Here is an 18737-nt window from a genome sequence, read left to right on the forward strand (position 1 = left end):
TTAGTAAATGCAGTAATAACCATTATAATACACTATTAGCATGGGGAACTAAATACACATTGCTCACATGTGTATTTAGTTCATATGGACACTGTTAATAAACATGAACACGATAATTAAATGACTAGTATTCATTAACTGTTAATGCTCATGACTGCATTAACTAATGTTAATTAATGGTTAATTAATGCACCCTTATTGTAAAGTGTTCCCATGATTTCCATGAAGAGATAAATGTAGATAATGTAGAGAATAGAAACATGTGACCTAGAGAAGGCCTCTCCTGTGCTCCAGGTGATCAGTACAATCTCACAAAGATCTAATCCTCACCACACGTTTTCTTCCTCATACCAAACCTGTGGTGGCCGCGCCTCCATTCATAACATCACTCTGTTGAGCTCAAACACAGCGAGACGGTGGCTGACCTTCACCTTAATGTGAAGGTCAGCTAACCTTCAGCTAACCTTCACATTAGCTGACCTTCACCTTAATGTGTTTTCATTGGAAAAGCATTTTAAACACAGAAGGTTAAAACAGTACAGGTTTACATCTCAGCTTAGATCTCAGCTTCTTCACTGTTTCTGCTCAATTTTAAGAGTAAGAAAGGAAAAAACTGGACATAAAAAGAGAAATGTAATAAATAAATGATGATGTTAAATTATGAAATTATTATTAATTATTATTACAATAACTGAATGTATTAAATAATGTGATAAAGGGTCCATAAGGGTGGCAGGTCCATGCAGTCCACTCTGATTCCTATGTGCTGGTCTGTATCTTAAGGCTGGCGTCGGTTTCTCCCTGGTCGGTCGTTAGGGCGGTTCCAGCAGCAGCTATTTCCTGGTGAGGCCTTCTCCTGACTGGCAGCCAAACTCATTTACATAACACATATCTCCTCTCGTTAGGAACGGTTTTGTTGGCATCAAGAGGTGCCAGTAACACGCCCTCTTGTGATGTCACAGTCTCCTAACTCCTACTAGACATTTTGTAGCTGTTTAGAGACGGTGACATCACAAGAGGGCGTGTCATTGAAGGATGTACATCCTCTAGGTGGCTACGAAAAAGGACGGCATTGTGTTTTTGTGTGTTTTTTATTAGTGAAACTACGACATCCAGGATGTGGGAGTGGAGAGACAATTCAACAAGGAACAGTGAAACACAAATATATAAACATCACATTCACAAGAGACATTAGAGAGAACTACTGTTAGCTACTCTAGCTAGCAAACTGAAGTTGGCTCAACCATGAGCTAGCATCTGGGCTCTTCACCTGTGATGACGTATATCAATGACACACGTAGACGTTCCTTATTAGCTACTTTATTAGATGTCCCAAAATTAACAAAGCTATTACGTACATTTTGTACACTAGTGATAGATGACCTGAAAACCAGTAACGTTACGACAGATCCTTCTGAATACGAAGAGAAAGTGACAGTTTGAAGAGTGAGCGTCTCTCTTCGAGCAATGGTTCCACTGGTCCGGTGGCCACTGGTGAGACTGGGATCCTCTCCTAGAGCACTGGTTCCTGTGGTGAGTCACTGGTGAGACTGGGATCCTCTCCTAGAGCACTGGTTGTGGTTGCGGTCAAGTATAGTTCAGACCCCCCTAGTGGCCGATGCTAGTCAGACGTCATCAGTAGAACGCGCCGTTACGATCCCAGGAAGACATCGGTGAGACGTATGTTGGCTATCTGGGCATCGATCTAACTTTACAGAGTAAGCATTTATATTCAGCCCCTTAGCGCATACATCTCTATGCTTTGGTTGATTCAGTAACACAGACTTCAAAGTGGAATTCTCAAAGATTTCCGTTTAGTTCTCTTTGGTGACACCTTTGGTGATAAGCGGTATTTGTTCCCATAGATCCCAACTGTGTCGCTACTGACACCCAGTTCATAGGCTCATCACTCTCATGTCAACTCATCAGACACTCACTTAACAGACGTTTATTTACATGAAAATCTTTGAGATGCCACTTCACATGTAGGAGCTTTTCTAATAACTCAGGCCAATGTGGCCAAACACTGAGAACGTCCTCCACCGGCTTCACCCACTGAAGTGATATATCACTCCTTCAAGTCATGTGATGGCCGTAGTTACAGATCATGAACTGTTTTAGTGCATTTATTTTAGAACCTGAAAATGAACCAAAGCGTTAAATGACGTCATTAATGCAGGAAGGGGGGCTGAGGGGCCGGTGATGAAGATCAACATGTCTTCTGTTAAAAGGAGACTTCATGTTCAGCGCCTGACGTCATTAGAGCCGAGAGAACAGGATGGAGGACAGAGGGCCGCCTGGTCTAACACCTCTCCCTGAAGAATAACTTATCTATATTTATATTCCTGTGGATTGATTCAACAGGCATATACTGATGTTGATAAAGAACTATTGTTAACTCCCTTACCAACAAAGTTAGAAGTTTTTCTGCATCTAAACTTCAGTTCTGTGTCTGGTGTGGCAACCCGCCATGGGGAGTGAACCGCCTTACTCCAATCAGGACCCGATTTAACCAGGCAAAAAGTAAAAAAGGCACGTTTATTGGAAAATCAAAAAGTCTTGTACAAATATAACCAAAATCTGGGAGGAATTGACGGTCCCATCACCCGGAAGGACCAGTCTCTCCACATGGGAGAGCCCTGAATGAGTGGAGAAGCAGGCTATTTAAGCCCTGCTTCTCCACCTGTTCCTCAGGTGCTCTACATCTGGCTAATTGGCAAGCCCGGGTTGCTACACTGGATGTGTGGGTCCGTCGTATATCGTATTGGGTCTACATTCTGGTAGTTAGCTTCTGGTCTCCTTGCTATGACCCATGTTTATACTTTATGGTCTCCAGGAAGGACAGATATGGGCCTATAGGAGGCGTGTCCAAGTGTATCTTAGCCAAGGGGAGGAGTTTCATAATGTTTATTCAGTATCCAGTGGGTGTGGTCTTGGTTTTATTGTTATTAGATTATTTATAAGGAGCCAGGCGTTGGTAAATGTCTCCATCTTGGATTCATACTCACACAGCGCTGTGTTCAGTCACAGAGACACCTGTAAAGTGACCCTCCATGCAGAGGATTTATAAACTGACCACTAAAGAAGGACCAGGAGACGACAGAATACACATCTCTTATTTCTGTATTTATAAATTATTTATTTTTTTACATTATTAATGTTATAGATTTGATTAATTTAATTGTTTCATTCATTTTCTTCCAGTCTTGATCAATATCTAATAGGTTAACAATCATTAGTTTCCATTTCAAGTGTTCAGAATTCATCAAATTAGAATAAATTAGAAACACTACCATCTATTGGCCATACTCGGTTATAGCACCAACTTTATTTTATTTCTGTTTAAAAAACTAGATACAAACATTATTCATTTAAACATGATTATTTGTTTTTGTAGGTTAAAGAGTAAATGACTAAAAAGACATTTAATACACTATCTATCCTGATCCATGACCCCAGTACATTTAATACACTATCTATCCCGATTCATAACCTCAGTACATTTAATACACTATCTATCCCGATTCATAACCTCAGTACATTTAATACCCTATCTATCCCGATCCATGACCCTGCTTGTTTCAGTCAAGTTAAGGACTGTTTAAATCATCATCATGAATCAAATCAACATCAGCATAATATAAAGTGACATGACTGTGTTTGTACAAGAATAATAAAGTATTTGATACAAATATACTACAGAATTTACCAATAGAGCGATCACTAAAGATAGAAATGTAATAATTACTGATAACTGAGTGATTTATTGAGCATCACTGAAAACACACCTTTTTAAAGTAGATTTCATCATCAAACTCTCCTCATCTGAACAATTAATCTTTCTAACTGTAGAGAAAGCTCAATGCATAATATTTTTTATAGCTGTAGAGGAAGCCAAAGATATGATATTGAGGATAATGAATTCCCTATTGCATTAAAAAAAGTTTTTGCGTTAAAAAAAACAACAGAACATATGGAGAATCTGCGTGTGTGTGTGTGTGTGTGTGTGTGTGTGTGTGTCTCAATACAACTGACTCAGAGAGAATGAGGTACCATTAGTCGTAAACCCAAACCCAGGGAGGAGGTCCTCCTTGGTGAAGGAGGTCTGGAAGGTGTGGATGTGTGTCAGTGTGTCTGAGGACCCTCCTCCACCTGGGGACACTCTGTAGAAGGACAGAGTGCCAGCAGGCCGGTCCAGATACACTCCTACTCTGTTAGAGCCAGGGGGGGGGGGACGGATGTCTGTTGCTTTATTGTTGTGCTGGGCAGAGTAACGGTCATCATAACAATAAAGACTCCAGGACTTGTTGTTCCCTCCAATATTGCTGTCATCACCATATCCTCTCCTTGTGATTCCTCTGTATGTCACTCCTACATTAACACTTCCTTCCCTCTCTACCTCCCAGTAACAGCGACCAGTCAGACCCTCTCTTCCCAACACCTGGCACCAGGGGTCAAATCTCTCTGGGTGATCAGGATACGGCTGCTGCTCTTCAACCTTCGTCGCCTTTCTGTCGTCCTCTGACAGAGAGAGTCGCGTGTGGGCTGTGTTTGGGTCCAGTGTGAGTTCACAGGCATCTGAGGGGAGAACAAGACACCGTTACCATCGTTCAGTGTTGAACGTTCTTTCATAGATATCCTCCACTCGATGTTCGGTGAATGAAATAAGCCAAGAGAGACTAAGACGATGTGTGGTCGGTTCATAGAGTAACTGGCAGAAAGGCTTCCGGTTCTCAAAGGAAAGCTAGCGTCCATATGAGAGAAAATAATAACAGATGACCACAAAGCACTGCACACACACACACACACACACACACACACACACATACGGGTCGCACATCCAAGCAACTCATAGGAGATAGGTCTTAACACACTCACTGTTAGAGTAACACTACTAATAACATGCGGTATGGTAGCGTTTAAATGGCGGGTATTGTCTTCAAGTTCTGCTCGTAGCTTATAGACCGATGTGACTCAATCAGAACAAAGACCCAGACCGCGCTGAGGAAACGGGCGGAGGGGGGGGGGGTCCTCTCTGGGCGGCCCTGACACATCAGAGCTCTGGGGGTCACACGGGGGTCAAACTCGCACACGTTTCAGCCCTCGTACAGCTGGCTGCTCACGGTTAATATTTCAGTAACACTCTATTTGAAGATGTCTACATCAGAGTGACATGACACTGTCATAACTATGACATGACACTGTCATGAACTTCAACGTTCATCAACGTTATGAACATGTCATAATTGTTTATGACTTTGGTCATTAAGTGTCATTCGGTTGTTGTTATGACAAGTTTACATTGTTTGGGTTGTCTTGATTATGACAAGTTGACATTAATCAAAGTGACATTACCAGAAGTTGTCTTGGTCATGACAAGTTGACATTAATCAAAGTGACATTACCAGAAGTTATCTTGGTCACGACAAGTTGACATTACATTTGTTTGGGATGTCTTTATAATGACAAATTTACATTAACCAGGATGGAATTACCAGAGGATGCCTCTGTCATGACAACTTGACATAAACAGAAAATGCACCTCTTTTTGTATTCATGAAATGTTGACATAATTATTATTATAATTAGATGTGCAAGGTTAAAGACCAAGTCGTTGGTAATATGGTAATAAATAATAAATAAATGGTAATAAATTGGTCAATTCGACCAATTCAAAATGTCTATGGGCTAAGTATTTTGGGCCAAATGTTGTGTGACGTACAAGGCTTCACATTAAACTAAGGGAAATATAGAGATTTTGATCTACCTCTTTCTTTCCTGAACCTCTTATGTAAGGTAACTTTGAAGTTGACTAGGTGGATTAGGTCCATCTTACATCCTTTAATCATGATGTTGGTGAATTTCAGGAGGGGTGTATGAAACCAGGGTGAAATTACATGTTTTTGTTTTTTCTTCACCAAATACTGATTATCATGAAGCCTGTATATGTTTATGCTATGTTAGGGCTGAACGATTTTGGGAAATAATCGAATTGCGATTATTTCGACTAATATTGCAATTGCTATTTAGGGTGCACTCACACTGGGCAAAGTTGCCCTGTACCGTACTGTGCTGGCCTGTGCTCACACTAGGCGATCTCAACTGGGCCTGAGTATGGTTGCCTCTTGTACATATAGGTTGCGTATCCGTGCATGTGTCGGCTCATTAGCATCTGTACCGTGGCCTGAGCACACCACCAAGTGTACTGAGGCCACGGAATTGAACTGTACTTGAGTACGGATGGCATGCTCACACTAGCCAAACATCTAGACTTTAGATGGCCTAGTGTGAGTGCGCCCTTAGTGTGGGATTTTTATTTTTAAAGTTCCTTATTCCTTATTCTATAGTATGACCAACACATCATTGAAGCAGTCAACGTATCAACTGCTCTCTTTCCTTTAGGCCAGGCCGATGAATTGATCCATGAATTTATATTATAACATCTTTATTTAACTATTGAATTGTAAAAGAAAAATAAGTACGAATCTTACTGATCTCCAGTCAGTAGCAGTAACAAAACACAAAATTGCTTTAAGAAACGTCTGTGTTTTGCGATGTCTATGCAGCGCGCCGCGAAGCTCAGTCTACGCTAACCTAACTGAGGTGAGGGATGTTGTTGGTTTTGACGTCATATTTGAGCATATCATTTGTTTTGTAGACAATGAAAATGTGTAACGTGCAACTTAAGGTGTTAGAATTAAGGCTGTGAACATGCAGCAGCGCTGTCATTTCAACCTACACTTTGTAAAGGCACATTTTAAGAGTTTCATTGTATACACGTGTGCTCCGACTGCTACAGAGTTTCCCCGTGTGTTTGTTTGTTAGGAGGGGAATGCTGACCCATGTACGGTGTACTAGATGAAGAGGGGATGCTGAGGATGCCGTGTATGGGGTACTAGATGCTCAGTGACTCGTTTATTTTGGCTCATGCTCATGCGTATGAATGTTTTATCTGTTCTATATGTAATATCAATGCTGGTCATATTTACGTTTGTGGGACTGCAGCAAATTGCATTAAGTATCTTATTTTATTTATTTTCATATTATTTTGTTAAATATATGTTTCTATATATTAACGGTCTGCGCTTACCTAACTGAGGAGGGGAATGCTGACCCGTGTATGGGGTACTAGATGCTCACTATCGCTCACTTTTCTTTTGGCTCATGCAGCTCTAAATAAATCTGAACAGCCAGCCTCGATTGTGGTCCAGTCCTTCTTCCGCATGGCGCAACCCAGCAACGCAGCTTAAGCAGATCTAAATAAATGTGAACAGCCAGCCTCCATTGTGGTCCAGTCTTTCCAATTTTAGTTACACTGTCATAATGGTGTCATGACAGCCAGTCTATCCTTCATGATATCTTAATGACAAATCAAAATGGTACCACTTTACTTGAGGTCAAAGAATGTATTCATTACACATGTCATAATGGTGTCATGACAGCCAGCTTTGTGAAATATCCTATAGCACATCTATCTGACCAAGTACTAGAATTGTTCTGTAACCTTGCACATCTAATAATCTCTAATAATAATCATTATGTCACATTTCATGAATACAAAAAGAGGTGCATTTTCTGTTTATGTCTAGTTGTCATAACAGAGTCATCCTCTGGTAATTATATCCTGGTCAATGTAAATGTGTCATTATAAAGACATCCCAAACAAATGTAATGTCAACTTGTCTTGACCAAGACAACTTCTGGGAATGTCACTTTGATTAATGTCAACTTGTCATAATCAAGACAACTTCTGGTAATGTCACTTTGATTAATGTTAACTTGTCATGACCAAGACAAATTCTGGTAATGTCACTTTGATTAATGTCAACTTGTCATAATCAAGACAACCCAAACAATGTCAACTTGTCATAACAACAACCGAATGACTTAATGACCAAAGTCATAAACGTTTATAACATGTTCATAACATTTATGACAAGTTCATGACAGTGTCATGTCATAGTTATGACAGTGTCATGTCACTCTTATGTAGACACCTTCAAATAAAGTGTTACCAATATTTCTTAATGCTGCGGAACATTCACTAGGACGCAAATATCAAACGTGAACGAAATATAGATTATTGTAGAATATAGATGATTATACATCAACAGGTTGATGAAGATGATGTCAACCATCATCTTCATTAACAGGATGATTTGACTGAACAGACGTCACCTCCTGCTGTGTGGATGGACTTTCCATCTCTATAGTTAGTGTGTGTTGAGATGAATCAAACTAAACAGAAACTTACATCTCTGTGGGGATGGTTTAAGCCTCCACTCTCCACCGTGCTCCACACTGGGGAGACAAAGAGAGAGCAGCATGTTTTCTTTAGACAGGGAAACATTATTCACATGTTAAAGGTCCCATGGCATGAAATTTTCACTTTATGAGGTTTTCTAACATTAATATGAGTTCCCCTTGCCTGCCTATGGTCCCCCAGTAGCTAAAAATTGCGCTCCCCTTTCTCTGCTTGGCCCGCCCAGAGAATTTGGCCCACCAATTGAGACAATGAGCTAGGACCGTGCGAGCACCACATGTGTGTGTGTGTGTGTGAATACACACACTGTAACGCAAGTGTTCTTTGTTATTTGGATAACCATTCTGCTGTTGGTGTTATGGCGCATAACACGCAACACAATAACGCAAGCTTGCATAAAGCTCCCATTTGGTGAAAAGACTAGACTGCGTCGGGTTCTCTGAGGTCTCTGGTATTTCCACTGTGACATTTTTTAATTGTAATATTCCCTAGCGATACATTTTTACTGTAATACTCTCACATAGCCATATCCAGTAGCACCAAGCATAGTTTAGAGGTAATTTCCCCTCCTAATCGCCTGAGGGCAGCACTGAACACATTTGACAAAGTTATAAAACATTTACACTAGGGGCAGCAACGGACACACACAGGAAGTGAGAAAACCCAAAGAAGAACACCTGGGATACATAAACTCAGACTCCGCCTTTGCAGAGACAGAATCTCTCAGCGGCGTATCCTGCATGCTAAGCTCTGAGACGCTCCGCGCGTGTTATTTACGATCCCTCTCCTTTTGTTTCATAGACGATAGACAATAGACCAATAACCTTAACCAAATAAAGTGAGTTAAAAGCGATCCTGTCTCGGCGGCCTTTCCTGGACCAAAATCCACAACACCACAATGAGATTTATAGTGCGGGTTATCTTGGCCATGGTTGAGAAGGAATTGGGAACCGCGACATGGAGGAGAAAAGGATTGTTGCCCAGGATTGTCCGTCGGAGCCCTGCTGCCCGCTACCGCGGCTGATCCTTGTAGGAGACATTGTCCCTGAGTGGTGAGCTGTCCTCTCCATACCTGAGAGTGTCCAGTCTCCAGCGTGGATCCTCCAGTCCAGCAGAGAGCAGCGCAGCTCCTGAGTCTCCTGGGTGATTGTAGCTCAGGTCCAGCTCTCTCAGATGGGAGGGGTTGGAGCTCAGAGCTGAGGCCAGAGAAGCACAGCCTTCCTGTGTGACCAGGCAGCCAGACAACCTACACACACACACGCACGCACGCACACACACACACACACACACACACAAAAACTAACACACTAAACTTGTCAGCTATTCAGTCTATGGTCAGGACGTCCCAAAAAACAATCCAACCTCACCTTGAACAATCATTTGCACACTGAATAACATATAATATAATAATATATAATAATTTACACACTAATAATTCTTTGCACATTGAGTAAAACTGACCTGAGAGTTTCCAGTGTACAGTGTGGACTCCCCAGTCCAGCAGAGAGCAGCTTCACTCCTGAATCCTGCAGATCATTGTTACTCAGGTCCAGTTCTCTCAGACTAGAGGAGTTGGAGCTGAGAACTGAGGCCAGAGCTTCACAGCATCTCTCTGACAGATGACAGCCATTCAACCTTTAAACAAAACAAAAACAGACAAGAACTCTTCAGAAATTATATCACTATTAACATGAAGTTGGTTGAATATATGTCAGTTCAGCTTTTATTTAAAGGTGACATATTATACCACCGGGTGTGAGTGCGATTAGCCGTTTTTTTTTCAAATGGCTAATCACACTCACACCTGGTGGTATAATATGTCACCTTTAAACAAAGTAAATATCTGTGTATCATATAACTATGTCTTTGTATACTTATATTTGTTATAAGCGAATATTTGTTATGCCTGGACCAACAGACATGTATTGTAGATGTTTATATTATTCTAGTATTGTGTTGCATGTGTTGTAATACAAGGTCTTAGAACACATGCAGAAATGTTTTGTATATTATATAACCTTTAACTTGTAGTATTTTGTATATTGTGTTCTGTATTGTAATACATGTTATTAATGAACCTATATGGTTTGTATATTATTACAACTTATTTTCTATTATTATGTATTTTGTAATACATGGTATAAGTTAAATTACAGAGATGTTTTGTATGTTGACATAACTTTTATATTCTAGTATTATGTGCATTGTGATGTGTATTGTAATACATGTTATCAGTGAACCTACATAGATGTTTTGGAGGCTTTGACCACTGGAGGCTTTGTTATGAGACAAATGACCACGTTTAAAACAAATAAACAGTGGTCTTGGGTTCACTGGTTCTTTAAGGATGATTAGCAGCAGCTACCGTACTCCATAGAGGAGAGCTTCTCTTTGGATTTGGAGGTATATCGGTAATTCACAAAAACAGAGCAGAAACTATTTTTGCCATGAAATCTTATCTCAGAATTCTAAGATAATTAACTCATTAATTCAGAAAACAGCAGATTTTCGTTGAATAAAAACATATATCTGAATTCTGAAATAATAATGTTAATTCAGAAAAACAAGAGCAGAATTTTATTTCTCAAGTGAATTTCCAAGTATGTTAAGTGGCATGAATACAATGATTACGTCTAGGCTTGTGACAACTACTACACTATTTAAGAATCAGATGAATGTCTGCTGATGGTAAAACTTCATTATGCAAATTGAGTGAAACTGACCTGAGAGTTTCCAGTGAACAGTGTGGACTCCCCAGTCCAGCAGAGAGCAGCTTCACTCCTGAATCCTGCAGATCATTGGTACTCAGGTCCAGCTCTCTCAGACTAGAGGAGTTGGAGCAGAGAACTGAGGCCAGAGCTTCACAGCATCTCTCTGACAGATTACAGCCATTCAACCTTTAAACAAAACAAAAACAGACAGGAACATGTAACTCTTCAGAAATTGTATCACTATTAACATGAAGTCGGTTGAATATATGTCAGTTCAGCTTTTATTTAAAGGTTATACCACCAGGTGTGAGTGTGATTAGCCGTTTTTTTTTTTTCAAATGGCTAATCACACTCACACCTGGTGGTATAATATGTCACCTTTAAACAAAGTAAATATCTGTGTATCATATAACTATGTCTTTGTATACTTATATTTGTTATAAGTGAATATTTGTTATGCCTGGACCAACAGACATGTATTGTAGATGTTTATATTATTCTAGTATTATTGTGTTGCATGTGTTGTAATACAAGGTCTTAGAACACATAGAGATGTTTTGTATATTATTATAACCTTTAACTTGTAGTATTTTGTATATTGTGTTCTGTATTGTAATACATGTTATTAATGAACCTATATGGTTTGTATATTATTACAACTTATATTCTATTATTATGTATTTTGTAATACATGGTATAAGTTAAATTACAGAGATGTTTTGTATGTTGACATAACTTTTATATTCTAGTATTATGTGCATTGTGATGTGTATTGTAATACATGTTATCAGTGAACCTACATAGATGTTTTGGAGGCTTTGACCACTGGAGGCTTTGTTATGAGACAAATGACCACGTTTAAAACAAATAAACAGTGGTCTTGGGTTCACTGGTTCTTTAAGGCTGATTAGCAGCAGCTACCGTACTCCATAGAGAGGAGAGCTTCTCTTTGGATTTGGAGGTATATCGGTAATTCACAAAAACAGAGCAGAAACTATTTTTGCCATGAAATCTTATCTCAGAATTCTGAGATAATTAACTCATTAATTCAGAAAACAGCAGATTTTCGTTGAATAAAAACATATATCTGAATTCTGAGTTAATAATAATGTTAATTCAGAAAAACGAGCAGAATTTATTTTCTCAAGTGAATTTCCAAGTATGCTAAGTGGCATGAATACAATGATTACGTCTAGGCTTGTGACAACTACTACACTATTTAAGAATCAGATGAATGTCTGCTGATGGTAAAACTTCATTATGCAAATTGAGTGAAACTGACCTGAGAGTTTCCAGTGAACAGTGTGGACTCCCCAGTCCAGCAGAGAGCAGCTTCACTCCTGAATCCTGCAGATCATTGGTACTCAGGTCCAGCTCTCTCAGACTAGAGGAGTTGGAGCAGAGAACTGAGGCCAGAGCTTCACAGCATCTCTCTGACAGATTACAGCCATTCAACCTTTAAACAAAACAAAAACAGACAGGAACATGTAACTCTTCAGAAATTGTATGACTATTAACATGAAGTTGGTTGAATATATGTCAGTTCAGCTTTTATTTAAAGGTTATACCACCAGGTGTGAGTGTGATTAGCTGTTTTTTTTTTCAAATGGCTAATGACACTCACACCTGGTGGTATAATATGTCACCTTTAAACAAAGTAAATATCTGTGTATCATATAACTATGTCTTTGTATACTTATATTTGTTATAAGTGAATATTTGTTATGCCTGGACCAACAGACATGTATTGTAGATGTTTATATTATTCTAGTATTATTGTGTTGCATGTGTTGTAATACAAGGTCTTAGAACACATACAGAAATGTTTTGTATATTATTATTATTTTGTATATATTTTAACTTAACTAGTATTATGTATATTGTGTTGTGTATTGTAATACATGTTATTAATGAACCTACAGAGATGGTTTGTATATTATTACAACTTATATATTCTAGTACTATGTATTTTGTAATACATGTTATAAGTTAAACTACAGAGATGTTTTGTATGTTGATATAGCTTTTATATTCTAGTATTATGTATACTGTGTTGTGTTTTGTAATACATCTTATAAATTAACCTACAGATATGTTTTGGAGGCTTTGGCCAGTGGCAGCAGCCTCAGAAGACCCTCCTCTGAAGCAGAGTATTTCTTCAGGTCAAACACCTCCAGCTCCTCTTCTGATGTCAGTAAGATGAAGACCAGAGCTGCCCACTGAGCAGGGAAGAGAGATTTTCTAGAGAGACTTCCTGATGTCAGGTACTGTTGGATCTCCTCCACTAGAGAACGGTCGTTCAGCTCATTCAGACAGTGGAACAGATTGATAATTCGCTCTGGAGAGAGATCTTCACCTATCCTATTCTTGATGTAAGACCCTGTGTTCAGATTGGTCTGTGAGCTACTTCCTCTCTGTCCCAGCAGGCCTCGTAGGAGATTCTGATTGGTCTCCAGAGAGAGGCCCAGGAGGAAGCGGAGGAACAAGTCCAGGTGTCCATTCTCACTCTGTAAGGCCTTGTCCACAGTCTTCTCATAGAAGAGATCATATTTATTTCTAATTAGAGAAGACCACCTGGAAGTTGGTTGTTCTTCTGAGATCAGATTGACACCAGTGTCGATGAAGGTCTTAAAGACATAAAGGGCAGCCAGAAACTCCTGGATGCTCAGATGGACAAAGCAGAACACCTTGTCCTGGTACAGCCCACACTCCTCTTTAAAGATCTGGGTGAACACTCCTGAGTACTCCGAGGCTGCTCTGATATCGATGCCACACTCTTCTAGGTCTGCCTGGTAGAAGATCAGGTTTCCTTTCTCCAGCTGGTTAAAAGCCAGTTTTCCCAGAGAAACAATGATCTCCCTGCTCTCTGAACTCCAGTGTGGATCTGTTTCAGCTCTACCATGATACTTCCTGTCCCCCTGTATGGACTGAACCCGCAGGAAGTGGCTGTACATCTGAGTCATGGTCTTGGGAATCTCTTCCTCTCCCTGGGATGTTTTGAAGAAGTCCTCCAGAACTGTAGCAGTGATCCAACAGAAGACTGGGATATGACACATTATGTAGAGGCTTTGCGATGTCTTGACGTGGGAAATGATTCTGCTGGCCAGCTTCTCCTCTCTGAATCTCTTCCTGAAGTACTCCTCCTTCTGTGGGTCGGTGAACCCTCTCACCTCTGTCACCATGTCAACACACTCAGCAGGGATCTGATTGGCTGCTGCAGGGCGTGTGGTTATCCAGATTCGAGCTGAGGGAAGCAGGTTGCCCCTGATGAGGTTTGTCAGCAGCACGTCCACCGAGGTGGACTCTGTGACATCAGTACAGATCTCGTTGTCCTGGAAGTCCAGAGGAAGTCGACACTCATCCAGACCATCCAAGATGAAGACAACTTGGAACTGGTCGTATCTGCAGATTCCTGCTTCTTTGGTTCCAATAAAGAAGTGATGAAGAATTTCCACCAAGCTAAACCTTTTATCTCTCAGTAAATTCAGCTCTCTGAAAGTAAGGGGAAAGGTGAAGTGTATGTCGTGGTTGGTTTTGCCTTCAGCCCAGTCCAGAGTGAACTTGTGTGTTAAGATGGTTTTACCAATGCCGGCCACTCCGGTTGTCATTATTGTCCTGATTGGTTGATCTTTTCCAGGTAAGGGTTTGAAGATCTCTTCACATCTGATTGGTGTTTCCTCCCTGGCTGGTTTCCTGGAAGCTGTTTGAATCAGTCTGACCTCATGTTCTTTGTTGACCTCTCCACTGCCTCTCTCTGTGATGTAGAGCTCTGTGTAGATCTCATTCAGAGGTCTTGACTCTCCTGCTTTAGCGATTCCCTCAAACACACACTGGGTCTTCCCTTTCAGATGAGACTTGATCTCATGTTGACACTCAACAGCAACAGTTTCTAATTAAAAAACAACAGAAGAAAGTGTATATCAAAATAGTACTGCTCTTCTTTTATTGCCCTTTCTTTTTTGTTTTACTGTTCTTTTTCAAAATAAGAGTATCTTACTGCTCCACAGTATGTCGGCCAGCTCCTCCAGCTTCAACTGCTTCATGCAGAGCAGTGTGATGTCTACCACTCCCTCTATGGCGTGCCTCCTCTGCTCCTCTTCCTCACCATCCACCTCCTCCTCCTCCCTCTGGCTCTCTGAGCATTGTGGGTAATCTGGGAAGAGAACTCTCCAGAGCTTCTCCACCTCCTTGTCTAGAAAAGCGTGTGCGTTCTCCTTGATCCGCTGGAACAGAACAAACATCAATGAGAACTTTACTATGAACTAACTGAGGACATCAGAACCACCTGTCCTGGATACATGTCCTGCTGGCCTGAAGAGGGAAGCCTGGAGACTGTTAGCTCCAGGAGAGATATTGTTCACATGTCATTCATCACTGAACTCATTGTTGTACATTTACACACCTTCAACTCTGTGTACTGCTGCTGTTCAGACAGATCACTGGGAACCTTTGACCTCCTCTGGTGTCTGTGGAGAACAAACACACACACACACACTGATGAAGAGAAACTTCTTTTTAGGACACGTCGGCCAGCGAAATATTTGATTTAATATTAGAGCATGATCATGGGAAAGTACAGGCAACAAAGTTACCAAAGATACATTCAGTGAGACAATGGGTGAACAAGATTCTTATAGGGAAACGTTTGCATTGTGGGTAGGGAATACACAGGTAACAAAGGTAAGTGGGAGTGACCATTCTGGAGCATTTAGGATTGGCGGGAGAGGCCAGTTAATTTGCAATACACTATGGGGAAAGTGGACATGTCTGCAGGTCTGTAAGGCAGGGCTGCAATACAGTTAAACAAATCGACATAACAAAGAAGTCAGTCGATTGGCCTGGCCTCAGTATCAGACTCAGTGGCTCCAGTGGGAATGCAAATCTGAACTCCGAAGGTCCAAGGAGAATGTAAACAGTTCCTTTTAGATTGACTAGTAATTATATAAACAAGGTTAATGTAAGGTATATAATTGTGTATTATAGTTATGATTAATATTTCCACGACACACACACACACACACACACACACACACACACACACACACACACACACACAAATAACAGTTATCTTGGTTGAGATGAGATTACTAATTATTGTGGAGATGTTTGGACCAAATACACAAATGCACAGGCTATAAAATAATTTGTTAAAAAACATTTCTCCTGACTCATTCCTTCATTCATATATATGAAATAATATCAATCAATAACTTTTATTATTTTCTTACATAGAATTTCATCGGCAATACACGTGGAATACTCTTTAGAACTACTGTATTGACCTGAATATAGGATGAGTTTTTTTTCCCTAGAATTACTTCTGACAAGGTGTGGCTGTCTTGTGTTCGGGGTCTAGACTTTTAAAAGTCGATCTACATTCCATCTTCCTGGTGATGAATGCCTTTCGTTTGACCGACTCCTTGTGGTTCCATGCTGCTTCCCTTTCCCCGTAGGAGCTGGGCCCTAACAGTTACCGTACTTTGAGAGAAAGTCTTTTTGTTTGCTCTCTCCTCTGTTGCGGTGTGTGAGCAAGGTTTGGGGAGAACGACACAACTTGTCACAATGAAACTTCCATTCAAAAGGTCTTTTTTTTCACTTTGGATGTAAACGTGTCACTAAGCTTGTCAATGGTTGCATAATTATATATTTTTAAACCTCACACCGCACCAGTAGCACACAGTAGCTTCCTGCCGTCACTGCAGATGGCTTAAGTTCCACACACTTCCTGTTAAGGCTGAACGATTAATCAATTCAAATTGAAATCGCGATGTAATAGAACGTGATATGCAAATCGCAAAGGCTGTGAAAACACAAAACTTTTTTTTGTTGGGTGATTTGTTACCGTTACTGACTGGAGATCAGTCAGATTTATATTTCTTTTTCTTTTACCATTCAATAGTTAAATAAAGATGTTATATTATCAATTCATCTCAACACATCGGCCTGGCCTAAAGGAAAGAGCAGTTTATATGTTGACTGCTTCCAATGTTGTGTTGGTCATACTACAGAATGATTTATTGCTTAATAAATGTAAAAAAAAATCGCATATTAAATCGCAAACACAATATTGGTCAAAATAATCACAATTTGATTATTTCCCCAAATGGTTCAGCCCTACTTCCTGTCCTATGAACTGTTGGGTTGGGTGGTCTTAGCGGAGGTTCTTTTCTCACAGTGTCTGTCTGCACACACCCCTCCACATCTCTCCTCTCTGGGAGTGGACGGACAGTAGAGCGTCCTGGATGTTCTGATCTGAACAAGGTTGTGTTTTAATTATCATGATTTTCAAATCAAATGATTCTTTTTTTATAAAAAAAACGATTTGACCAAAAACAAGTCTTTAAAAAGTGGGGGTCGTCTTGTAATCAAGGTGGTCTTATGTTCGGGTCTATACGGTACTTTATTTAGGCTTTTATCCATGAGGAACTTGGATTAGAGCCGCTGCTCCTCTGCCTAGAAAGGAGTCAGTTGAGGTGGTTCATCTGGTAAGGATGTCCACTGGGCGCCTCCCTAGGGAGGGGTTCCAGGCACGACCAGTGGGGAGGAGACCTCAGGAAGGACCCAGGACTAGGTGGAGAAATGATATCTCAACACTGGCCTGGGAACGCCTCGGGATCCCCCCGTCAGAGCTGGTCAATGTGGCCCGGGAAAGGGAAGTCTGGGGCCCCCTGCTGGAGCTGCTGCCCCCGCAAACCTGACCCCAGATAAGCGGATTGACGACGAGGATGAGAATGAGGAAAGTGAGTGAGCTTGAGGTACGAGGAGCAGGGTCCTCTTGCTGAAAGATGTCAACTCCAGTAGTACTCAGGCTGAAGAACAACTGATCCATATTTTGATGACAAGCCGGGGGAGAAACAGTTCTGATGAATTCAGATATGGGTCAGATATCAAGTGGTCTGTTTCATTGTCTGTTTGAAACTCCTACCTCTCCTCTCTGGAGGGGCGTCCATCTTTAAACCCAACAGGTATATCCATAGAGCGGTCACTCTTCATGGAGACACAGCTGGGTCCAGGGGAGTCTGCTCTCTCCTGCTGCTCTGGGCTTCAACACAAAACACACACACAGCTTTTACTCAGACTATGATGTCATGATGTTTCACTGCTGAGCTCTGAGATGGACAACAGTCACAGACAGTGAGAGATCCTCTTCTTACCTCTCAGCTTTGCTCTGGCGGCCATGTTCCCCAGACAGAGTGGTCTTAGAGGTAGGACCCCCCTCCTCTCTCTCCTCATCCATAGTAGACTGGAGACAAGACACAAACACAACTACATATTGTTGCTCTGGTCATTCAGTGTTTGGTTATTCCCTGCTTTTTAAGAACCTGCTTATCAGTGGCGGAGTCAGACTATTTGAAGGGCAGGGGCGAAAAAATAAAAAGGGCACATTCTGCACAACATGGGGCCCCACCAGCACGCAAAAAGATATGATGCATCATGTATGATGAAATAGTCCTCATCCTCATAAGGATTAGCATTACGTTATTATAAGGAGATCCAGATCAAAGTAATTAATGATATGGTACTGACATTTAAAATGATAACCACAACTCTATGATAAAACCACACAGGGAACTATAAAACCTTTACAATGTTTATTCCACAAACACCTTCATTAAGTAAAACACAGAGGGAACTATTAACATTTGTTCCACACACACACACACCCAGGCATGATAATGTCGATGAGAAAGCTATGATTTGGGAGCTTAGTAGTCAGAGCTTAGTAGTGGAAACGCGCCACTAGAGGGCACTCAATATGTTTT

The 18737-nt window shown here is 40.8% G+C and overlaps 2 protein-coding genes across 2 annotated transcripts in view; both read right to left on the reverse strand.

Annotated features, from left to right (window-relative positions):
• LOC311350242 (uncharacterized protein) overlaps nt 1-18313 on the reverse strand; it is a gene marked incomplete at its 3' end in the record, with an annotated part of 51364 nt that extends 33051 nt beyond the window's left edge. The window contains exon 1 of the mRNA XM_084470239.1: nt 18129-18313. Coding sequence (XP_084326365.1) covers nt 18129-18211 — 83 coding nt within the window. The 5' untranslated portion in view covers nt 18212-18313. The remainder of the gene's footprint in view (nt 1-18128) is intronic.
• On the reverse strand, nt 13059-14597 carry LOC311350529 (NLR family CARD domain-containing protein 3-like; the record flags this gene model as incomplete). Its single annotated transcript, XM_084470563.1, has 1 exon — nt 13059-14597. The coding sequence occupies exon 1, from the start codon at nt 14580-14582 to the stop codon at nt 13059-13061; it is 1524 nt and encodes a 507-aa protein (XP_084326689.1). The 5' UTR covers nt 14583-14597.
• Nucleotides 18314-18737: the final 424 nt, after the last annotated feature.

Source organism: Micromesistius poutassou, assembly GCF_964030765.1.
Source record: "Micromesistius poutassou genome assembly, chromosome: 7".
Taxonomy (NCBI): domain Eukaryota; kingdom Metazoa; phylum Chordata; class Actinopteri; order Gadiformes; family Gadidae; genus Micromesistius; species Micromesistius poutassou.